General features: G+C 34.0%; 2 protein-coding genes and 1 pseudogene across 5 annotated transcripts; all 3 read right to left on the bottom strand.

Annotated features, from left to right (window-relative positions):
* Positions 177 to 9577, bottom strand: LOC18611973 (eukaryotic translation initiation factor 5B). 3 transcript variants are annotated; one of them, XM_018123146.1, is made up of 14 exons: positions 9405 to 9577; positions 9054 to 9190; positions 6935 to 8726; positions 6275 to 6849; positions 6061 to 6168; positions 5865 to 5965; positions 5687 to 5777; positions 5484 to 5594; positions 5335 to 5400; positions 3871 to 3930; positions 3219 to 3776; positions 2393 to 2512; positions 803 to 922; positions 177 to 708 (listed from the first exon to the last, which is right to left on the bottom strand). In XM_018123146.1, the coding sequence occupies exons 2-14, from the start codon at positions 9141 to 9143 to the stop codon at positions 643 to 645; spliced, it is 3858 nt and encodes a 1285-aa protein (XP_017978635.1). In that variant the 5' UTR covers positions 9144 to 9190; positions 9405 to 9577; the 3' UTR covers positions 177 to 642. The 3 variants fall into 3 exon arrangements, with proteins under 3 accessions (XP_017978635.1, XP_007048566.2, XP_007048565.2); XM_007048504.2 differs by having other exon boundaries at positions 6941 to 9190; XM_007048503.2 differs by having other exon boundaries at positions 6935 to 9190.
* On the bottom strand, positions 10262 to 13524 carry LOC18611974 (annotated as a pseudogene).
* Positions 13920 to 17975, bottom strand: LOC18611975 (zinc finger CCCH domain-containing protein 48). 2 transcript variants are annotated; one of them, XM_007048507.2, is made up of 8 exons: positions 17754 to 17975; positions 16490 to 16820; positions 16217 to 16402; positions 16013 to 16114; positions 15761 to 15910; positions 15412 to 15591; positions 14322 to 14419; positions 13920 to 14214 (listed from the first exon to the last, which is right to left on the bottom strand). In XM_007048507.2, exons 2-8 carry the CDS (start codon positions 16817 to 16819, stop codon positions 14094 to 14096), a joined length of 1167 nt encoding a protein of 388 aa, XP_007048569.2. In that variant the 5' UTR covers position 16820; positions 17754 to 17975; the 3' UTR covers positions 13920 to 14093. The 2 variants fall into 2 exon arrangements, with proteins under 2 accessions (XP_007048569.2, XP_017969740.1); XM_018114251.1 differs by having other exon boundaries at positions 16490 to 17975.

Consider the following 26118-nt stretch of genomic DNA (forward strand, 5'->3'; position numbering starts at 1 on the left):
CTGTGAGAGTTACCTCTACGACCTTATCTTTGCTTGTCTTGTAGTCGCCCATAAGCCCCTCTGCCTTCAAACCCCCACGCAAAATGTTATCAGGCAACAATGATCGTTTTTCATTTTTTTTCTTATATTAAGAGAAAGGGATTCGAACATGCAAATTGCTATCAAACAAAGTAGATTCTTAGAAGAAGAGGGTAAACATTTCTGATGCAATCATTTTATATGCTGTGACTGAAAACAGCTACAACAAATGAATGTTTGTTTGCCTTATTTCTCATCTCATTGGTATTAAGACAAAATTTCTTTAACAAAGAAAGCAGCAGGTAAGTCGTGGACATTTCAACATATTTTACCCTCTGCTTTGAACCATTGAGTGCTGGAAGATACAACACTCGTACACCACTGCAGTGACAGCTTACAAGGGACAATGACCATTCCCAGCAGTGCACTTAATGAAGCGATTCCTTGTTCAAAACTTTACGTGAGAACTTCCCCCCCAAAGTGAAAAATCGACCTTAAAATTTGATTGGCATGGTATTTCGATATTGAACTTCTTCTCTCAAGCCAAATGTCAGAAATTTACAACCGACCACCCCTTGGAAGTACTGCTTAGAAGGCAACTGCTCAAGTCGATTCATATCATGCTCATGGTATTTTGAAAAGAATCTTCAGTCTCTGAACCAACCTCCACTCCTCAAGGGTCAGATCATCCTAAAGAATTTGAAAATAATTATACAATAACACAAAAACTAAAAAAAAGTGCGAGGGATAAAGAACACTGATAATAAGTAGCCCACTAACTCACCCTATAATTAGCTTTGAGAACATCAATTGACCTCCTCGAAATGTGACTAACAAGCTCATCCTCAAGCTCAAAATGCCTCCCATACATTTTCTGCTGCTCCTCAGGATTGGATCCAACAATCTGCAAAAAGACAAATGAGAAGTACTGAATAAGACCTAGCTGAAGCAATTGTCATCTTGGCATAACTGTCTATCAGTTAGAGGTATAGGGAAAAAGGAAACTCAAAAACTTTCTTATCTTCTGTATCCTATCCTCTCCATCATCCTATGTACCCAACATGCACCCTACACGTTTTAGAAGAGGAAGGGGGGACAGGGGAGGCCGGGAGGGGAGGAAGAGGCATTCAGGGATATTAGGCTGGTCAATTCGTGACTCACAATGGTCTACATTTACGTGTGCCCATGACATATGATATTACCACCACTTGTAGATGTAAGACATTTAAAATTATAGCAATTCTGTCATTTCATACAACACATTAAAAGCAAACCATGTTGAAAAACACTCAACTATGGGGGGTTAAAATTTAAAAGAAAAAAAATGTTCATAATCATCCTTCACATTACTAATTCGGAGAATTAAAATTTCTATTTTCAAATACCCGAAGATACTTGGAATCATCTAAACAGTAGTTTAGTACTGGAATATTATTTCGAGTAAGCATCACAAATGTTTCATTGAAACTATGTTAGCTGGCATTTGTTTAGTACTGGAATATCTCTTTTGACTTCATGAATCAGTTGCAACAACTTACAAGAGTCATTTCAACTCTTGATGTTCACCATGCAGGGGAGAAAACAGTAAAAAAATAATGTTTGCATTTGCTGCCAGAAGAGATATCTAAGAGTTATAGTAAGATGTAGCGTTCCAACATCCATATAAACAGATCTTAAGAGATTATTAAGTTGGACTCTTTTCCATTTATTATCAATAACAATTAGCCTTTAACTTTTCAATCATGGAAACATGCCAGAAGGTGCTACCAAATAAGAACTTTAAAGAAGAAAGTTCCATGGAGTTGGATTCACCACAATTTATGATGTCCATTGTATTCGCATGCAATCATGAGAATGCAGTTGAAACATTCAGAAGTAGTAGTCTACCATCAAGACATGTTTGTACTGGTCTGTGCTATAAATGTTCTTGGGTTTCTAACAAAGCAGAAGAAACACATGCATGTTTTTATTCTTTTGGCCAGAAAACACATGCATGTAATGTGAAAGATTTCTATAGTGTGTGAAATCTCAGCATGTCAATTATTTCAAAGCTAAAGCAAGGATGAAACAAGCCGGTAGAACTAATTGAAGCAAGCTCAATTCAAACTCAAGAATGACATTTTCCTAAAAGCAACGGAGAAATAACTGGGAGAAGAATATTGGCAAATAAAAATCTCAATTAGATATCAAAATGTTATTAGGCTTTTATGGCATCATTTTTTGTGAGAGGTTAAACATCAATTATTAATATTCAAGGGCATGAAATTGGTGACATTTTCACATCCTCATATCCACTGAGCTAACTGAAGATTAGGAAATCAATTCTACTTAAAAGGTGAATAAAATATTTAGCAAGTGCAAAAGAAAAATCAACCTTAATGGCCACCTTCTGGCCTTTCTTGGCAACTTCAACAGGTCTATGGTTATTTTCGATTGAAGCAAGTCGGCCAATGTCAATGAATTCCCTTTGAGGAATACAAATTGGAGTGCCAACCTGCACAACAAGAAAGATAGTATCAGAAAGATGCAAGCATTAACACTATGGATAAAAAAAATTGAGTTAAACAACCAAAAGCTCATATAATAAATCTTTCTCAATTTTCTGCTTGTTTGGAGCAGTAGTTCATAGTCAAATTCACAATTTAGTAGGATATGCCTAGGCTCACCACAGTATTTTCAACAACTAAGAATGGTTTGAGTCATGGTTTCAAGGCCCATTGAAAAAACATATTACAAACACGATGCTGGGGCCAGCTTTTCATGCAATGCCAAGTAGACATCAGATCTACATCCTAAAATTTGTCAATATTTTGGTTATTCATTCAAACACATTTGCCTAAGAAAAAACATAGTTGTCAGTGCAAAACCAGATTTGTCAGTTATCCAGAACTAGCTTTTCATGCAATGCTAAAAAGACATCAGATCTACATCTAAAAATCTGTCCACATTTTCGTTATTCCTTCAAACACATTTTCCTAGGCTAAATAACGTTCTCATTGCAACATCAGATCTGTCAGTCATTTTCTAGAAATATTCAAGCAAATCTAATGATTGAACTTCTTGGCTTTTTAAACACTCTAGCTTGAATGCAGGTTCAAGAGTATAGAGACTTCATGTCATGATAAGTATTGGATGCCAAACTTGAATTGTGCAAACTTATTTTGGAAAGTAGAAACTGAATGAACTGATAAAAATTGTACCCTTGCAATGCCTTCAAGGACATCAACCCCCAAGACAATGGGATCCTTCTTGTTGAAAATGCAGTTAGGTAAAATCTTCAGAACACAAGGGAAGACTGCTTCATCAGCTGCTTCCTTCTTCCTCTCCTCTTTCAGACCATCAATATATGCTTTGAATTGGTCAAATAAGTGATAAATAATATCAGCAATGAAAATCCTCACACCCAGTTCATCTGCTAGTTCTCGAGCCTCTGGTGTCACCTTGACATCAAAAGCCAATATGGTAGCATACTCGTTTTTCTTCTCAAGCATTACACTGGCCTTCATTACATCTTTTTTGTGTACAGGGCCTATGCCTATACCACTAACAGGAATATTTACTTCTGGAGTTTTCAGAAATTCCAGCAATGCTTCCAAAGAGCCAAGGGTGGATGCTTGTACATAAACCCCTTCCCCACTTTTGTCAATCCTACTCATGACTGACTGCATATCTTCCCTTACTGCCTCTTTGACATCTTCCAAATCATCATCAGGCCCTACAACATAGAGACCAGTGCCGGCAATAGCATGCTCAAGGTTCTACATAATGATAGAACAGGAGATTAACCTTCAATTCATTTACACTATTATCAAATGTACTAGTCAAACAAATCTATTGGTAAGTTTCAATCACCTGTGCAGCGATCTTGATACCCATTGCTGCCTTGATCTCCTTGTGCTGCATGTATGTTCCCTGCAATTATCCAAAAAACAAAAAAGCCATCATGTTGCACTATATTACAGATTAGTGGCCACCAAAATGCAGCATACATAGGATTTGTTTTATGGGGAGGGTGAGGGGTGGTTCTCAAATACGAATGCTGTTCTGTGATATCACACTACAGTTCAATGGGTTGAAAATTATTTCCAATTTTCTCCATTTAAGCCATTTAGAAAAAAAAAAATCATCAAATACAACAAAGTCTCCTCTTCCACGATGAAGCCATTTTACAAAGTCTCCTCTTCCATGATGAAGAATGTCTAACCAACTTATAGACTTAAGTTAATCATACCCCCTCAACCGCAACAAACCATTTGTTTCGATCAAACACCACCTGTATCGCTTTTCCTGACTGTTATTTTCTCTCTAGAAACTAAAGACTCTCAAATTATCTACAATACCTTATTCCCCATATCACTCCAAAATTCATTCTTATACATCCTACTTCCCCCACCTGGTTCCAGTCACGGCCTTATCCCTGAATGGAGACTCCCATATTACCTTCACAACTATGAATGCACGTAGACCCAGATCAAAGTGCACATTAGCAATAGGGGACAGCAGAACTCAACCAAAACACCTCACAACCCTTTGGAGAGGCACTATTGATGGCAATAAGGGACAGCACAACTCAACCAAAGCACCTCACAACACTTGGGCAAGGCACTATTGATCAAGTGTTCATTTTTGCAACTAAAGACACTTTTTTTCACGGCAAAATATGCTTCAGTTTCTCTACTGTTAATTAGCTATATTTACTAGTCAGAAATGATCAATGCCAACTTGCTTTAGAAGAAGTTTAAAAAAAATGGGTAACATACTCCATGCACCTCCTCAAAATCTATTAAGAAAACAATGCATTTTTAAGCTTATCATATACAGTAGGTAGAATTTTCATTGTTTTATGTACATATTAACTAGTTTTTAGAATTGCCTTATCCCATGCACACAAACACTTTTTGTGCCATGCAACTTGGGGATGTGAAGGTCCTAGCACCTAAAGTGCCACTTGTGCCTTTGACAACACCAACCTATCCATTGTGGTCCCTGAGGAGCTATTACACCTTTAAAAGTCCTTGATTCAAACAATAGACTGATAAAGTTCTCAGAAAGATGATTACTGCTCACTCCAAAGTTTATCCCCACAAAATAAAAATTTGAATAATGTAAAACTTATCAGATAATCAGACTAGAAGAAAACAGTTGCCCATTCATTGACATATTAATACATCAATGAACTAACAAATTACAATGTCCTATGAATCTTGTCTCCTACTTTTATTGTAAAACATTAATTAGGTTCAATATAGCCTGCTTCTCCCACCAGATAATCTAGAATCTACAAAGACATGAGAAATGACAACCAAAAAACCATACCTTCACTCGGAGTTCCTTCATTGGGTGGGGTGTCAATAATGCTCTTACAGTGGTAACAATAGGCCCCTGAAATAGGAAATAACATTTGAGAAATTTAGCCTCTAGCAATCTCATCAAATCTTCAGCTAAATAGAAGCTTAAGTGCTTGCCTGCAAGCCAGAAACAACAATTTGATCTCCTTCATGAAGAACACCATTCACCAACACAACATCGATAGTTGTCCCAAGGCCTTCAATAACCTTCACCTCCAAGACAGTACACTGGCACGAAGTTCAACTTACAATATGTCACATATTGCACGATGCTTAAATGGTCAACCATTTTAAAATAGAGAGGAATAAGTACAACACACCTGCACTTCATCATTGAATGTAAGTTTTTCAACCATTGTTTTCTGCGCCCATTGGACCAGTAATAATAACAAATCTGGGATGCCTTCTCCACTGCAACATCAACCGCAAGACATTAGGCCAATTTCCAAAATACAATTACCAAGTAGATTTGGAACTTGCAGAGAATCCATGACTAACGTGATTGCACTTGTAGGTACAATGCTGAAAGTTTCACCCATTTCCCGATTTTTATAGTACAATTCAGTATTCAGTCCTTGCTCCTTGAACTGAGTTACAATCTTATAAATCAAAAAAAGAAAACACAAAATTAAGAAATTTCCACCAAAATCAGATAAAACATATTAGACAAACAAAAATTTTATATGGATTTTACATGTGTAAGTCTCATATTGAATTCATTTTGCACATCTTTAGATTGTTGCTTAAGTGACTTCAAAATTGGTGCATTGCGTAGAACTTTCCAGCCATAGAGTCTGTCCACCTGCGATTTTTTATATAAGATAAAAGACAAAATAAATAAATAAAGCATCAAAGAAGGAGAGGAATACAACAGCTAAGCCAAAATTGAGACTAAGATCTAGCCTGACCTTATTCAATGCAACGATAAACTCAGTGTTCCTCATTTTCAAAAGATTGAGTGATTCTATCGTCTGCGGCTCTAATCCATGCATAATGTCAACAACCAAAATGGCAATATCACATAAACCTGATCCCCTTGACCGAAGATTTGTAAAAGATTCATGACCAGGGGTATCAATGACCAACAAGCCTGGAACCTTCAATTTGGCATCAGCTTTCAATTCCCTGGTTCTCTCCCGTATGTTCTCAGCAGGAAAATATGTTGCGCCAATCTGTTGAGTAATGCCACCAGCCTCACCTTCCTGAACATTAGTGCCTCGAATGCAATCCAGAAGCTTTGTTTTACCAGTGTCAACATGGCCCATAATACAGCAAATCGGGGAACGGAGGTTTTCTTCACTCTGTTTAGGAGGAGCATCCGATCTGGGTGCTTTATTTTTTGCAGCAGTATTTTTTTTCATATTTTTGTCTGGTGCTTCAACCTCAGGTTGAGGTTTCTTACTTTCATCATCTTGAGATTTAATTGATCGGTAAGCAGAGGCTTTCTTGGTCTCAACTGTTGGCTTGGCAACTGCAGGAGGGGCTGTGAAACCCAATAAAAAATAAAATTAACAAAATTAAAGCAAATCTGGAGACAACAGAATCCAACAAGCAATGTCAGTACTAACCACCACCTGCATTGCGTGAAGCTGGTGCAGCACTCTTTATATCTTTCTGCACCACATGCTTAGGCTCAAAATCAGCCTCTTCATCATCAAAGGCACCCTTAACATTAAGATTAACATCATCCCAGCTCTTTTCATCCCATTCACCATCATCATCATCCTCCTCTTCCATTCCAATATCTTCAGCAGCATCTGCAACTACAGATTTCTCTTCTGTGTTATTTGATTCCACCTCATCAACCTTCTCATCTTCCAGGGTATCCACCTCATCCTTGGTCTCCTGCTCTTCTTGCTGTTTTTCCTTTGCTTGTACCTTTTCCTCAGGCTTACTAGAGGCAGCACCATTTGCGTGATGATGAGCTGTTTTAGACCTCTTTGATTGATATATAGGTCGTTTTGTAGGTGCACCATCTTTGTCTGCACTAGGCAGAGGCAAGCCTCCTTTATTGCCCAATATCTGATTCCTCATGGCCTCAAGGCGACGGGCTTCTTCCTTTTGCTTCCCGGTTAATAGTTTACCTTCTTGCTTCTTCTTTAAGAGCTTCTCCTTTTCCCTTTCTTTTTTCCTACGCCTAGCCTCTTCTGCTTGCCGCTCTAGCTCTTCTTGCCGACGTCGCTCTTCCTCTTCCTTCCTCAACCTCTCCTCTTCTTCCCTTTTCTTCCTCTCTTCTGCTTCTTGTCTCCTAGCAAGTGCCTCTTGCATCTCCCTAACGTGCTTTGGCAGTTTCTTGTCAGCAGCTTTACTCTTAGCATCTTTCTTTTTGGTATCAGAGGTCTCAATTTTCATTTCCTCTTGACTTTCTTCCTTAACATCTGCTGAAGCTGTAGCAGCAGCAGCAGCTGCTGCCTTCTTTTCCTTTTCCTTTTCCTTCTTCTTTTTCTTCTTCTTTGCTGCAGCAGACTCCACACCTTCTTCCTCACCTTCCTTCTCACCTGTGGCATCAGCAGGGATAACTGTTTCAGGCAGAACCTGAACATTTTCCTCTGCAGGAGGAGGTGCGGCAGGTTTCGATACAGTAGGCCCCTCACCAAGTTCTGCAAGAATTTTATCCAAGTCATCCTCCTCTTGCGCAGTCCTTCCACTCTTATTCTTCTTCTTCTTCTTCTTATTCTTTGAAGTTTCTGCAATCCCTTCACTCTTGTTGTTAGTTTTAGAATCATCAGCTTCCACATTACTAGTTCCTAAACTTGGTTGTTCAGATTCAACCATATCTGTAACTTCACTTTGTGGCTCTGTCCCATCAGTCAAGATTGCAAAAGCACTATTGCTCTTCTTCTTGGATGATTTTTTTTTCTTACCTGAAAATGCAATCGCCGAAACATCGTCGAAATCATCAACAACAGCAGGTTCAGATACAGAAGCCTCTCCGTCATCTTCCTCATCAAGCAATGCTGCACTAAAGGAATTACCACTCTTCTTAGAAGACCTTGCGGACTTCTTTTTCTTATCCGAGAAGAAAAATGAAGGAACATCATCTTCCTCATCTTTCTTCTCATCCTCTTTCTCACCTGCTTCATCATCAAGCTCATCAAGTGCTGCTGCTGCAAACCAACTTCCACCCTTCTTCCCCCCCCTGGAATTCTTCTTTTTCCCTGTAAAAGCTTTGGCAAGCACATCCTCCTCCTCCTCAACCTTACTCTCTTCCTCAACCATCTGCCCATTATCATCTTCATCAGCAATTGAATCAAAAGCAGATCGTCCAAACATTCCACCCTTCTTTTCCCCCTTGGACTTCTTCTTTTTCCCTCTCAAAGCTTTAGCGAGCGCATGATCATCATTCTCCTCCTCCTCCTCCTCCTCAACCTTACTCTCATCCTCAACCATCTCCCCATTATCATCTTCATTAGCAATTGCATCAAAAGCAGACCCTCCAAACATTCCACCACTCTTCTTAGAAGACTTGGACGACTTCTTTTTCTTACCCGAGAAAGACAGTGAAGGAGTATCTTCCTCCTCATCTTTCTTCTCATCATCTTTCTCACCCGTGTCGTCATCAAGCTCATCAAGTGCAGCCGCTGTAAACCAACTTCCACCCTTCTTTGCCCCCTTGGACTTCTTCTTTTTCCCTCTCAAAGCTTTAGCGAGCGCATGTTTATCATTCTCCTCCTCCTCCTCCTCCTCCCCAACGTTATCCTCTTCCTTTAGAGAATCATCAACGACCTCTCCATCATCATCATTAGCAAGCGCATCGAACGCCGACCCTCCAAACATTGTACCACCCTTCTTGGTACCCTTTCCCACCGGAATTTGCTACTTCCCTGCGATTTTCGAACAGGATCGCACGTTATGCAATGGCAATCCAATTCGCAGAAAGATGCCATGCGATCCCAATCAGAAAGAATATCAAGAACCGATGAAACTTCTAAGATTTGTTACATTAGAAAAAAAATAACAAAATTTAAAAAAAAAAAAAAGAAAAGAAATGAGACGAACGTAAACTGAAAGTGGAATATCATAATCTACAACTCCTACCTTTCTAAGAGATGGATAGAAGAAGAGATTGCTAGCTTCGATTGCAAGAGTTTCCGCTACAGACGGTGAGAGATAGACTGAAAGTGGATTACTTGAGGAACGTTTCTGTGATAGGGTTGAGGTTTTTATATTTTTTGTTCAGTTAAACCAACCTCTGCTTAGGGTTTCATGTGTTAGTGAAACAATTCATTTTATTGTTACCTGGATACGGATAATAATATGTTACGGTCCAAACGCAAAGTACAATATCACTTTGAAAATAAAATATAAATAAATTTATAAATTATGAGTTTATATTCTCAATATTAAAAACATATCTGATAAGTGAATAAAAGATGTATATTTTTATTTTTTAGACTTATCTTATTTTTTATTTATGTGAAATTTGAGACATAGTAGAGACGAGTAGAGAGTATTTTTAGATCAGAAATTAAAAAGAGGGATTTTACTTGTGAAAAAAAAAAAACATTTTACCTAAAATATATTTATATTTGGAAAATATAAAAAATAATGAAACAAAATCAGTAATTAAATAATAGTCATCAACAGACAACAATGAAACAAAAAGTTTTAGAATATCCTACGTATACCATGATAAATTTTATTGCAGGAACAAGTAAAATCTCCTTTTGGATCATACAAAGTAATGTCTCTAATAACTCTTACAAATAAACCAAGAAATGGAATGCTTATCATCTGTAGAAATGGGTAATTACACAAATCTTATTTCATTATCAAGATTTTCATATGTAATGATAATAAAAAAACAATCCTGTTTAGGGAAATTCATTATCAGGATTTTCATATTTTATTATCACTCTTATTAATCGGAGATGATATGGGTATTCAGAATCTGTTCAAAGGCCCAAGGAAAGCCCAGTTCTTTTGCTCCATAGTCGTTCAGCAATGATGAAAGCCAGCTCCAGAGACTAAGAACCATTAAGCCTTGGGTCACACTGTGTGCGATAACATGAGCTTAAGTCATCATAAGTCACTGTCTGAGACCCTCCAACGCTCTCTGTCACGTTTTGCCCAGTCATTTCTAGATGGATGCCTCCACGGTGACTGCCTTCTTGCTCATGGACATCGAGGAATGCTCGCACCTCAGCCTATCGGAAACAAAATAATGCTTATTACATTGAACTAGCAGGGACGAACATTGAACATTGCATGAATTGACTGCTGTGAGCAACATAGAGGGAAGCGGTTACGAGAATTGCATCAAAGGCACGGGTTTTGAGTCCACATGGTGCCTCAGCAGCGTTCCCATGCATTGGACCGCAGACCCAAGTGACAATGTGGCCTGCCCTGCCGACTGCCCTGATCAAATGGGGAAGCTTGACTTTCATGTTCTCAGCACCCATTCTCGTGATGATTGTTATTCTACCTGGCTTGTTATGAGGATTCAGTATTCCAATGAGCTTAACTAGTTGGATCCATCTTATTGCTAACCTGCAACACAAGTTTCACCTTCAGTCATTCCAATTTCTCCAGGCAGAATGTTAACCAATGGTATATAACAAATTACAGTTATATCTAAAGCAACGACGAAAAAAAAAAAAAAAAACCGTTCAAGGTCATTCAATTGCCTCAATGAGGATACCTTTATGCCTAGTGGATTGGCAATTCCTCTCAGAAACTCTACATGGGCACCATCCAGCTGCCGGGTTCGCTCCCCACAGCAAACCATGTGAGCAGAGTAGTCATAGTACAGGCCAGAAGTTGAATCCAGCCCTGTTAGTGCCTGTTCATAAGGCAAAAGCAAGCACTCATGAGATGTCCAGAATTCAGTTGTTTTCATGATAGGATCGTCTACTGTGACTCCTGCAGCAGCGATGAATCCTAGGGCCTCATCAACATGGTCAGCAAGTTCCTGGTATCTGTCAAATTTCCCCAAGAGAAAACACTTTCAAATTCCTATGTTTGGAAAAATGTACTATCAAAACAGTGCACTGTTATTGACAACTCAAAAGGCAGCCATACTGCCTTTTCTTTGAAAATTTACGGTGCATCACATATCTTAAACATACCAAAATTTTAAACCAAATGATAGCAATTTTCTTTGTTGTTTCTTATAGATTGATATACATCAAAAGACGTATAATTGTAACTCCATAGCAAGTTTAGTCTTGGCCACCTGTCTCCCTGCTCAATATTCTTTGCAAAATCAAGATTCCAGTGGGCAACCGTCTGCATTGCAGCGTACCCTCCACTCGCTGAGGCTCTAAGGAGGTTCAGAGTTGCTGCGGATTGAGTATAAGCCCTTATCATCCTCTGCGGGTCAGGATTTCTTGACTTATCAAAAGCATGAGCATTTATGATATCCCCCTTGTAACTTGGCAACTTCACTCCATTCTTCTCCTCAAATTCAGCAGATCTTGGCTTAGCAAATTGTCTAGCCATTCTTCCCTCCTTTAATAGCCAACCCCACAAATTGTCAATGATTCAGTTCCACCTTCCCAAATCAACTAGGAAAATAAATAGAAACTTAAGTGCATGACCAATCTCCACGATTCAAAATCATTATATGATGAGAAGAAATTAAAAGCGACACACAAATAAGTAAAAGAATATCAATCAAATTAACCTTAACCACTGGCATTTGTCCACCATATGTAAGCACAACACCCATCTGGAGCAGCAACCTGAAAATATCCCGGATGTTATTGGCGCTAAACTCCTTGAAGCTTTCAGCACAATCGCCACCCTGCAGCAAGAATGCCTTGCCCATGGCAGCCTCCGCCAGCCTCTCTTCCAAGCTCCTTGCTTCACCAGCAAATATAAAGGGAGTAAACGTCTCAATGGTGTTCAACACTGACTCCACCTCCTTCTCATCCGGATAGCGAGGTTGCTGCAATATCTTCTTTGATTTCCAGCTATCCAAAGTCCATTTCCTAGTACGGACTGAGCAGATGTTGATGATTCCTTCACTGCTACTTGGTTCTTGGTGGACTTGGCTGCATGAACAGCAATGATGGTTGGGAGGGAGAGCAAAAGTTGGTCGAGATTGATCCTTGGGTTTGGAAAAAGAGTTGGCGTCGCTGTAGAGTGACTTCGAAGAAAGAAGAGAGGTATACATAGGAGCCATTTTTGCTCTAAGCAATGAAGTGAAGGGCTTTCAAAGAGAGAAAGAGTGATGGCTCTCTAGACAGAGGGACAGAATTTTCTTTCTAGAGTAATATAGAAAAAAAGTATGGTTGAGAATGTAAGATAGATAAATAATAATAATAATATTTCTGAATGCATTAATTCTGATTTTTAATATCCATTTATAGATAAATTTATGATTATTCGTAAAAAAGTTAACACTATTCGCTTGAATTTTGAATTTACAGACACATTTTTATTAAAAATTATCATTATTTATCAAACGTTATTCAATTTAAATTTTGTTTTAATTCGTGTCTCTTTTTTATTAGTTTCCTTCGATATAGTTTTCTCAAATAATTTATGAGAATAAAATATGTCTATCTATTTATTTATTTATTTATTTATTTTTGTAAATTTGCAACATATTGTCATTGTGGATTAACAATTTAACATAGATTTATGTGTTGACATGTTTCCCACTTTCTGTGTTGCATTGGACATGCTTGCATTGAGTTGTTACTGAGAGATGAAGCCTGATGATTCTGACTTTTACTTTTGTTCTAAAATCAAATTTATATATACTCTACTCTCTATTCACGTGCACGTAAAAGTTTTAAAATTTTAATGAATATAAAATTTCTTAAAAAATGTGTAATTTAATATAAATTTTTTCAAATTTATTTTACACAAATAAAAATACAAAGGCATCATTTAACTTAATAAAGGAAAAAAATGATTTATTCGAATTTTTTTTTTGAATAGTGTAAGAGTTTTTTTTAGATATTATATCAAAAAAATAATAAATTAAGAAAATTGGGCTCAAGTGCATAAAGACCTATATGAGACTAGAAAATTTTGTTTAACTCCGAATAAACCGATACAAATCAATTACCAATTAATCAATTATAATATATAGCTCAATTGATTTGGTTAATTAAAATTTTTAATTTAATGAATTATATTTTAATAATTTTGTAACCAAATTTATCAAACCGCCCATTTGCTTATCTTTATCTTTCCCATCTTCCATGTTCTCACTTGGAGGTCAAATCTTGTGATGGTTTTGATATTTAAGGAGGGCTAGTTTTTACAATTTTACATAATTTTGTTTATTTTCATGGGAATAAATTAATTTGTCCAATAGAATGCTTGCCCATTACAAAATCATCATATCTCCTGTAGCTCTGTTTTTCGTTTGTTTGAAAAAGTAAAATCAATAGGGATGGGATTTTGATCGATTCAATTCTCTCTCCAAGCACCTTGCTAGTATCCCATTCCAGTATTTGCGATTTGTAACAAAGTAGTGGACTTGAGAGCGATACATCTTTATTTATTTATTTATTTTTGTTAGGTTACAATATTTATGGCAATCAATCAGAATATCACATACCATATAAAAAAACATAAAAAAGACATAAACCGCTATGACACGAAACAAGGTAATTCTATTCCATTGAATGAATGAAATGGACTTGATTGGCCACAGCCAGTACAAGACTTCTGCTCAAGGATAGGAATAGCCGCCCACTAATTTGCAGCACAGCGTATCCATATAAATACATGACTTATCATCATCCAAGGGCCCCCTCCTCCAGGCTCCTACAACCACTTCCAAACGGTTATCGACCCACTTCCATCCCCCGTGAAGAAAAGGGGAAAGGGCCCCCTATGAATCACTCTAACTTCTCGTTTTGAATATAGCCTGCCTCTCTCCGTGAACCTGGGGCACACACAAGATAAATTTTCATTAACAGTATCCAAGAGGAACTTATGGAGATAACAAAGCTTTTAACCAAACCTAACCGAAACATGGAGAATTATACTCACGATGGCAAATCATATAGGCGAACGGTGTTGTCATTGCAGGAGCAGAACAAAACTGGTTTAGTTTCTGCATCATTCATTCCACAGAGTGCAAGCACACCCTGCATGCAAAAGCAGTTCATATAATAAGCTCATGCTCCACGACAAATCCATTATCACTATTATCGCAAAGAAAGCCAACCCCAGATTAAACAAACATAACAGAGAAATGCATGCCATGCATATATATAGACTCTATAAACTGAATTGATTAATGAAAGCAACCTAAGATACAAGCATTTTTCCCCATAATTTTCTAGCAGTAAACCAGGTGCACTTCTTTAAATATCATAATAGGATAAAAATATGGCCTACCAATGGGGCACCTCCATCTTGCAAAATTATGGAGCTACCATAACCATTCAACATTTTAGAAATCAAAGAGGAACACTATCTATAATACTACTTTTTGGCTTCTTCTTGCTGTTTGTATTTCAATCCTCATTCTGTTCTTAGTTTTGGTGGGTCAACCAGAGTCCTATCTGCTGCAAATTGCTCATCTCTCAGCCTCATAGGTCACAGCCCACTTCAGAAGTTCAGAGTTTCAGACAAATACTAATCCTAACAATACAGAACTCATCATTTTAACCAAGCTAAGCCTACACAATGGCCATACATGCAACCTCACCACACCCCACCTCTTCTCCTTTTCTCTCTTTCCTAGAGAAAAATATAAGTGCATATTATTTTCCAGCTAATACGGAAGGTTTTTTGATACCTTGGGATATTTAGTTTATAAATAATGTGCTTCTAGGTTCCTTGACTCTCCTAGAAGTTTATCAATTGTACAGCATTCTGAATATAACAACATTCAATCACCCAGTTGAGAAGTGATTGTTTTCCTTGTTCCTAGTTCCTAAAGAATACTTTGAGTGCAGGACACATTTAGTGTGACACTCTTCATCCATTACTAACCATTATTGTAAGCACAGATATAAAACTCAAGCAATAAATACACTGACAATGATTGTAAATACAGACATAACAGTCAAGTATTGAACACAATTAGATTACATATCTGAAAACAAGAAGGAGGTGTGACAAAAGAACATACATTTTCTTCCTTATGAGTATAGATCACTTCCCAATTTTCTCCTACTGTAGCAAACCAAACTTTTATACTGCAGTCCAGTGAACATGAGAACAAACACCCATTACAGTGAAGAAGAGACGTCACAGCATCCTCATGTCCATTCAAAGTCTTAATGCATTGTAATGTATCTGTGTCCCAAACCTAATCAAGAGGAAAAAGAATACAATATAATAAAACAGCAAAAGCAAAATTATTTATAAATTCCTCGAATTGCATAGCCAATGGAGCTGTGCAATGAGTCACTTAGCTCCAAAACAATGATAATTTGTTTGCTGTAAAATCAACACTAGGTTTTAGCAAATCAGCTCACCCCTATAGTGTGATCCACAGAACCAGAATATAACTTTTTTTCTCCAACAGTTAAACATAGTACAGCACCAGAGTGGCCCTCCATGGATGCAACCAGTTGAAAAGGATTCGCCACCTCAGAACTGCCTTTCCATGCAAAAATAAAACCATTCTGCAACCACCCAAATGAATAATTGAGCAACTCATCTTTAACCAAAGAAATTCAAGATCTAAGACACCGCAAAGGAATGATGGATTAGAATCAGGCCATCACCTGTGCCCCAGCAAAAAGCATATTATTAGCAATAACCATCGAATGCACTTGTCCAACAGGCCCTTTTAGACTCAATTCTTGTGCCGTCTGAGTATTCCACGCCTACAAGATCATCAAGGTGACTCTAATTAGTTGAATTTGTCACCAACATAGAAAGGATTATAGATAGATCAAACCAAAGATAATTATCAGCTATAAGCTAACCTCAATAACATCTTTCATGCCAACGAACACCCATGGGCCCTCAGTAATCATAGAACCAACTTCATCACCAAGATTACTCAAACAAGCACACTGTCCAGAGTGGCAGTCCCATGTCCGTAAAGTTCCATCACCACTGCCAGAATAGAGCTTCTCAGACCCTAGAGGAAGGGCAATTCCACGAACAGCCTGTAATAAAGAAAAACATGAAATATTGGATAAAATTATATAACTTTCTTCGTTCTGATTATACCCCAAATTCCTGACAATAACCACCTTCTTGTGGCCCTCCAGCTTTGCCAACATCGTGAACCCATCCCCATGACACCAAGAATGTAAATACCAGCATTTATTGCCTCTGGCACAATGACCTGAAATCCAGTACTTGCAAACCTTATCCTCTTGCTTCTGGGCCTTTGGAGTAATAACATATGAATTCTTAGGGCCATGATTGGAGCTCTTCCTTGATAGATCTTCTGAGATAGCCTGGTATGGCTTGGCATTTCTACGGTAAACATTCAAGCTGGCAGCTTTTCCTCTATGTCGAGTATAAATTCCTTGCACACTGTGATCATCATATCTTCTGGCTGCTTGCTTAATTTCCATGCTATAGACAAAGGATGTATAGAAATCAATTACAATTTCTTCCAAAGAAGATCCAAATACCAATTTGATTCCTTCAAATTATATCTGAACTTAGGAAAAATTTCAAATCAGGTAAAATCCACAAGCTTCGGCTAGTTAAATCTTGCGAAGAAGATTCAAAAAATATCAAATCAACTCCTTTGAAGAAGGTCCAGACTAGAAAGAATAAATCACTGAACAATCCAGAGTCTTCTGTGCATTTCATTCAATCTATTGCAGGACAAAATAAGTATATCCTATATAGAGAATGCATGCCTGAGGACCAAAGACTTGAAGTCCACTCAAAATCCAATTGCTCAGGAAGCCATTGATAACCCTAATTAAATCCTAAAAAAGCCAAAGATTGCAAACCCTAATTACAGAAAGCTGGATATTTTTTGAAATTGACGAGGAGCAAATCGAAGAGTGCAGTTGATCTCCAAAAATCAATAAACCACAGCAGAGTAGATATTCTTCCAGCATTTTATTTTTTTGTCTAGCGTTCTCACGGAAAACCTAATCAATTAAAAGAAAAACCCTAAGGCCTAAACCTCCTTTTTCAAATACTAAGAAAATTAATTCCATGTTATAGACTTCCCATCTTCTCCAATACCAAAGCCCTCGACTTTCAATTTTCTGGTCCTCGAAATTCCAAAAAAATCCCACAATGGAAAATCCAATCTCATACGCAATCCTTAAATAACCCTAAACCTAAGAATCGGAAAAGTGATGATAACCGCGACGTAGTAATTCCAGATATAGAGAAAGCTTCCGAATATCCAAAAAATGGGCGAGAAGAAACACTAGAAATCTAATGGCAGGCAAGCAAGGATAGGTATGAGAAAAAGAGCCGGAATCGATCATAATCACCATCATCTTATTCGATTGATTCTAAGGAAACGAGGAGAAAGCGAACCTGAGAGTGAGCGAAAACTGGATCTTGCAAAACCAAAGACGAGAACCGGCGAAAAGGAAGCACGAAACAGAGTTTGGATTTGTTGCTGAGCGAATGGGATTTGGGAATATTTGGTGGATTTATATGATAATTGATATATGAAATTGGTTTTACTGGTAGGACTGATGAGTTCACATAAACAAGAGGATGGGGTTTCCCACCAAAATTAGTGATACTGTAACATGTGACTTCTTGGATTTTTCCCCTTTTCTTTTTCATATTTTAATACTAAATACATTTTTAATATATTCTATTATATTATTTAAAATTTGATTAAAATACTTAAACCTTTTAATAAAAAATATTTTAATCAAAATTTCATGTAAATTCATTAAGTTTTTAAATAAATTATGAAACTCAAAAATACAAAAACTATTAATAAAACATATGAAAAAAATTAAAATACACTTTCTTTTTTCTCTTTTTTTTCTTTTAAACTATGTGGTTGGTCAGTGCACTTCCATTCGTCGATGATTACTCTACCGTAGGTATTCTCCAGGGGAGGGGAGCATTGGGTGGGAGCACCCCGTGCTCCCCTCGGTGCTCCCTTCTTAAAGTCTGAAATTTTTTTGGCAAAAAAAATTAAAATTAAAAATTATAATTTATATAATAGAAATTTTTAAAATTAATAGAGGGTTAAAACTTTTTTTTAAATATTAACACGTCATAAAACTAATAATAATACTAACGATTGATTAACTGTTAGATTTATGTGTCTAATAAGATTTTTTTTTGTGAATTGTTAAATTTAAAAACTAATGAATGCTCGTGAAATTATGACTAAACTTAAAAAGTTCTAAGTATTTTACACTTAAAATTTTGTTGGCACCTGAAAAATTAAGAGAAAGAAGACAAGAGTTATTGAGAGAGAACGAGGTATTAGGAGATAAAAAAGGAAAATGAGAAAAATATATATTAAAAAATAGACAATAAAATTGTTATAACTAAAATCATTGGGTGACAGATATAAGGGAAATTTTTGAATAACAACTAGAAATGGACCCGTGCGTTACCCACAAATACAATAATACATGTTGTAATAGTTGTGTTTATCATATTTTTTATTTTATAATTTTTTGTAGGTGAGGATTAAAGCAAGTCTATATACTAAAAATTATATATACAAAATGTTATAATCAATAGTAAAAAATGTAAATTAATATTATGACAATTTGTAATTTTATATATTGATTTATAGCTTCAAAAAGCAATGCCTGTAAACAAAAGTCAATATAAGACTTTGACAAAACTTTACAAAAGATGCATTGTTTTGCGTAACGTGTTAATGTTATGTCAGTACTCTAAACATTTAAGCATATATAAAAAATATAGTGATAGTGTGCAATAAAACATGAAACTTTGTGATTAAATAATTATTTAAAATTAATAGTAAGTGATATTGGGTTTGAAGCCATAGAACTTTAGATCAAGGATATTGGACATTTTATTTGGAATTATAACACTACAAATCAAGAATAATTAATTAAGTAGTAGATATCAAGTAAATATAACAACATATCAAGGATATTAAGGATTATAATTGAAATTGTAACAGCTCAGATCAAGGATATCAAGTATTATGACTAGAAACGTATTATTACAAAACAAGTATATAATTAAACAGTATTACAGATATCATCTATTATGCTTTGAACTATAATACCCCACAGATCAAGGATTTCAAATATTCAGCTTGAAAACGTAGCATCGCAGATCAAGGATATCAAGCATAATAATTTAAACTGTATTACTATAAATCAAGAATATCAAGTATTATGCTTAGTATCATAACACCCTATATTAAGGATATCATCTATTATATTCAAAATTGTAGCACTACAGATCAAGGATATTTAGTAGAAAAATCTAATAAATAATGATAATAATAGTAAGAAATAATAATTCTAAATTAAAAAGATTATAAATAATTAATAGTAATAATAAATCAAAGATAATTATTTAAAAGTATTGATAATTTTTAAAGAAATTTTCTTGGTGTTTCAATTTTATTAACAAATTTTCATATTATATTTGAATTTTTACTATTTTTGATTATTTTGAGATGATTATAATGTTTGTTATTGCTTTGTTTGCATAGTGTTTCACTCAAAATAGAACACTTCATGAACCGTGACACAATACATTAACCATTTTGCTTAAATTAAGACATGTCCATCATATAGGTATCCTGCAATATGCTATTGTAAATTATCACACACGCATGTTACCATGTTTTATGTTACTCAAGATTCAAAATTAGTCAACATTTAAAGGAAAAGCAGCTTCTGTGAAGTATTTTCCAATAGTTAGTTAATTTTTTAATACTGAAATGAATAAAATCTAGTGTTCCCCTTTGCTAAAATCTAGAAGAAACTTTCTTACTTGTGATCCATATGATTTTTAAAACCTTTAAGAATTTTACTTAAGATAAGTTAAGAAAATAACCTTCTTATGTGTTTTTATTGGCATGTTTGATAAGCTTTAAAATGTAGATGCTTGCATGTAAATATTGATTCATGTAAATTTTGACGCAAGTAATAATCTTGTACCCCATCTATATCAATAGTTTAATCTAAAACCTTTAAATATTATTCCAAGTACTGTTCTACATCATAGCTTACAGATCAGCTAAGTCTCTAAGTATATTCATATAAAGGGTATTTAAGAACAAATAATTTAAGAAAAACAAAAAAAAAAAATTACAAAATTGTAAAACATGTTAAGCAACACCACTAACAAAATGGTAGTAATAGTGGGAAGAGTTGGCCTATGAAATAAAATAAATCACCCAACCTTCGATTTTTTAAAATAAACATTTTAAATAGACAAATTGGTACAAAATTTGTCATCCTTAAAAAATTAATAACTTTTATTTTTTTTATGTAAAGATTTTGAAAACTAAAAGATTTGAACTTTAACTTCTCTAAAAATAAATAATAAACATTAAATTAAATTTTATTATTACTATAGATAATATATTTTCTTAGAAAGAAAATGGAAAAAAAAAATCAATCTGCAAATTATATTAATAATGGAGCTCTAACTGTTATCATAAACTTTTTTTTTCAACTAAAAATATGGACTCCAGTTGACACAATTATATAAATTTCATCGTCAATGTATAAGATAATAATAAGTAAATTTAAAAGGCTGGATCAAATATAAAATATAGAGGTATCTTTCTGATAAAAAAAAAAGTGACAACTAATAATTAGGAAGGCTACATGAAAACAAACCACTGCATCTAAATAATTCATAGCATAATTTATGACAAATAACACTGTCAACGATTTGATTCCATATTCCAATACATATTTTTACTGACCTTAAAACAAAAAACATAATAAAAAATTTGATTCCATATTACAATAAATATTTTTACTAGCTTTAACGAATTTGGACTGGATTTCTGTCCATGATTTATAAAATTGAGACAGTATCTTAGATAATTAGATATCTTTGCTGACTTTCATATTTTAGATCTTCTAAAATAGTGAATACATCAGTTAGAATTAGCATAGATTTTAAAGACAATTTGAGTAAACTATTTCTCTCATACCTTTCCTCCCCAAGCTCAAAAAAGAATAGACAAATAAATCTTTATTCTTCTTGTTTACAAACTAAGACAAGATCTTAGATAAACACAAACCAACAAATTCTCCAAGCCAAAAAATAAAAGAAAACCCAATTTCTAGAAGCACAGTTAGAATTTGTTGTTTCCAAAAATAAACCAATAAACTGAAAACACACAAAGAATCTGTTGTTTCCAAACACAAACCAACAAACTCAAAACACAACAAAACTAATTTACTCACATTTCAATTTCAAATACACACGAAACAAAAATCTATTAACAATAGAAGCGAGCAAAAGAATGAGCTTTTGAAAGCAAAACCACCACAAACTGAAGAAAAATGAAACCAAAAACAACCCTATAAAGAATGGAAGAAAGCATGAAGAGTTAAGCAAAGAAAATAAGATAAAACATCTGAAAGTAGAAAATGAGGAAAGAAAACTCTAAAAAAGCCAAAAATACTCTCATCCAAATTGACAAAACCGATGAACAAAACATACGAAAGACTTGAAAAAGATGGTGCTGCATCGAGCGGCCAAAAATAAATAGAGCACTCATTTTAGCCACTCACATATCGAATCATACAAAGGAAATTGATTAAAACCATTTCTTGATGAGCTAAACCATGGAGTTTACATAATCGAAAAAAAAAAACGCTTCTAAAAAAAACTACGTGGAATAAAACCACACACGCAGTTATAGCATACTAGTAAAAAATTGAAAAACCAAGACAAAGTAACATACCAACTAATGTATGACCAAAGGCTGAAAACTTTTCTTTCCCAAACCCAACATTTGAACCAAGTTGAAAGCTTTTTCTTTCCCAGCACATAATTCCATGTATATTTTTTTTCCCTCTAAATGTAAAAAAAAGAAAAAAAGACACCAACCAAATTTATCCACGTGGAATCCAAGCTTTGACCCAAACACGTAAAAAAATTTAGTATTTATTTGGTGAGAAATAAAAAGTGTTTGCTTTATATAGAAAATAAGTGTTGAAGAATGGTGAGGACATCGGCACATTGGATTTATACGGAGAATTGATGCTTTGTTGGGGAAAACCAAACTCTACCTCATGATGTAAGCCTATTTTACCCATAATCAATGCAAAACATGCAAAGAAATTATTGAGGATGGAAGCTTTGTTAGCTGTTCCTACTGTCGCACGTCAACTAGAGACACCTAAAACGCATTCAAAGAGGCAAAAAACTTGACAAAATGTGAGAGCTTTATAGAAAATGAGTGTTGGAGAATGGTGGGGACACCAACACATTGGATTTATATGTTGAATTTATGTTTTGTTGGGTCATAGGAAAAACCAAACTCCACCTCATGATGTAAGCCTAACACGTCAAAGAAATTACCAAAAATGGAAACCTTGTTAGCTGTTTCCACCACCACACGTCAACTAGAAACACCCAAGACGTGGCATTCATAGAGGCAAAAAAACATGGCCAAATGTGGGAGTTTCATTGAGGCTTCTTTTTAGTTATAGGTAGATATGGTTTATAGTTATTTTTCTTTTATTTTTCTGTCTTTTATTTTTCCTCCCTCTTTTATTGTTTCTTTTTGTTTTAATTATTTTTAAAAAAATATATGATTTGTAATAAATTGAAAAAAAAAATCAAAGATTATTTTGGACAACCAATTTGTGTTTTATTTTTTATTTCTTTTCACAAAATTACAACTCATATACACATGATGTGCCCTAGGTAAACACAATTTCTCTTATCTTCCAGCATGTTTGATTTGAAGAAAGGGATAGAGGGGAATAAAATAGCTATCCTCTAAAAATAGAATGTAGTAGGAATAACCGTTATATAGTTTAATTCGTAGAACGAACTAGAATAATAATTGATATTATGACTTATTTTAATGTTTTGTTAGTAAAAATAGGTTTGAAATAACAAAGGAATAGGTAATGAATAAGATAAAAATATCTTTTATTTTATAATAATGCAATTTGTAATTTAAAATATTTATTTTTATAACTTATTAAAATGATTAATAAATTGTTATTTAAAACTTAAATATGATTATTTGTCTTATTTTATTTTTTAAATATTGATGATTTTATAATTTATTTAAAATATTAATAATTTATAATTAATACATTAAAATGATTATTTTATTTTTAATCTTTTTTTTAAATATTAATCTAATTTTAAAATCTAAAATATTAATTTTTAGTCTTTTTAGTTTTTCCCTTTTAGTATTTTTTTTTTCTTTCTTCTCAATTGGCCAACCATCAAAGATGTGGCTTATTAATTTGGTGTTCCCTATGATTGGATCTGGCCACCAGAGCGCCAAATTGGCATTTTCTACATCTATATCTAGTCATGCAATTCCAAATTCGATTATGGGATCTGGTCAAAATGCTTCAAATTAGTATTTCCCACTATTGGAATTGGTGTTGTTGTCACTTTTTGGTGGTGGAGAGAATTTACAGAAAGGCAAGAGATGGGTAAAGAAAGAAAAAATGTGAAAAATGAAAAGTTTTTATATTATATGGGAATAATTTTTGAAATTATAAAAAGACAATTTCGTCCAATCAAAATTTTTTCTTATTCCCACAAACCCGAAATAGCCATTATCAAGGGGGTTCGGTGTTGCCTATTTTAACCCTTATTAGAATAGCCATTATGAAGAATGATCATTGCATGAATCAAATGCAAGATTAAAATGGTAATAAGAATAGCCATTCTCTCGAACCAAATACACCCTTTAAAGTTTCAAATTTAAATAAATAAAAATCAACCTCGTCACATAGGAAAAAAAACACAATAATTACAAAAACTATCACATAATACACAAGAAAGAAAAATAAGGATTAGGGTTTTAGATTTTTTAGGTTTTTTTCTAAAAGTTGAATTTCAATTTTTGGGTTTTTGGAAAAAAAAAAGGTGTTTGTGAATAAATCAATTGGTGAAAAGGAAAGGGAGAGAGAAGAAGAAACCGTAGCTGGTTGTGACAAAATTTGGTCAATGATGACTAGATTTATAAGTTTTAAACTTTTGATTTATTTGAGATTTAAAAGAAAAGTTTGGGAATTTGATTAAAAAATTATTTAGTTCTTTCAAAATTACGTTGTATTGGAGTGGAAGGAAGGAAAAAAATAAATGAAAAAGAAAGAAGAAAAAGGAGTGGGCTGCTCGACCCTGATCCACCAAACTTAACCCAACCCATAATTGACCAAGCTTAAAACAATTTTAAGTTTATAAATTTAAGTTAGGCACACTTGAAGAACATTTTCCTAATTCATTTTTCATGTGTTTATTTATTTTTATTTATGTGGATATTTAAATTTGTGAAAATATTTAAAAAATGATAATAAAATAATAAAAAATATAAATATTTAATAAAATTTTCATTCAACAAATTGAATTGGCAAAATAGTCAAATAAGTCTTTCAACTATACCAAAAAAGTCAATTTAGCCCATATCTTTTTATTACATTCAAATAAATTCCTAAATTCTTATTTTATGTCAATAAATCACTTTCACCAACAATTTTTGATGTCACGTCTTTTGTCACGTGGCATATTGGCTTACATCTTAGTGACATCAATGCCATGTGGTAGATGGTATGACATAAAAAATTATTGACGAAGAATTGGATTATTTTCTTTTACCCATTCAAATGTACAAAAATTATTGGTTAGGAATTTGAAATAAAAAATAAAAAAAAAACTAGTTGCTTCAAGTTGATTGCCATCATTTATTAATTAATTACTATTTTCTTAATTGAAGTCATTATTCTTAATGAAAAAACCTAATCTAACTTTTCCAGTTCGATTGAAGCCATTGTTGCTCATAAACAAATATTCAGTTATTCACTATCTTCAACATTTCCTAAACCTAACGTCTCTTATAGGTTGAGTGTCCTCTTCCTGTCTGTAAATCATATTCCTTTTCTAAAAATTAGTCTTTTAGATAGTCTTGAATTTTTCAAAAACTGTGATGTGATAAATGTGAAGAGAGAATTTATTTTTGACTTTCTTTTCTCAAAATTGTATCTAGGTATTTTGGAATTTCTCTACAATCCCTAAACCTATATATTTTATAGTAACATACTTTATAGTCAGAATGTATTTTCCTTGTCTACAATTAATATTCTTTTCCTAAAAATCGTTTTTTAGATAGTTTTGAATTTTCAAAAACTGTGAAAGATATGGAGAAAAAAATCTATTATTGACTTATTCTTTTCAAAATCGTATTTAGGTATTCTCGGATTTCTATATACAAAGTTTCAATCGAGTAACAATGGTTTCAATCAAACTGAAAAAGTTGATTTAGGTTTTTTTTTGTTAGAAAGGGTTGTTAAAGATAGTAATCAGATAAGAAAAAATTATAATTAGTAATTATATTTTTTTCGCAAATTTCGACCAATAATTTTTAAATATTTGGATGAATAAAAAAAAACTTAATTCTTAATTAGTAATTTGTTACGCGTATTGATGTCATCAAAATAACACATTAACATCTTATATGGTAAATAAGATGGCATATAAAATTATTGGCTATTGACTTAATAAAAAAAGACTTATTTAACTCAAAATAAGAATTCATGGATTTATTTGAACTTAATAAAAGTATAAGAACTAAATTAATTTTTTTGGTATAATTCGAAAGCTTATTTATATATTTAATCAATTGAATAATTAAAAATAATAATTATTTAGAAAAATCTCTTAAAAATGACGTTTTCTTAAACATCAAAAGAGAACAATTATGAAATCTTATCAAAAAGTG

The sequence above is a fragment of the Theobroma cacao genome, chromosome 1 (genome assembly GCF_000208745.1).
Source record: "Theobroma cacao cultivar B97-61/B2 chromosome 1, Criollo_cocoa_genome_V2, whole genome shotgun sequence".
Classification (NCBI taxonomy): Eukaryota; Viridiplantae; Streptophyta; class Magnoliopsida; order Malvales; family Malvaceae; genus Theobroma; species Theobroma cacao.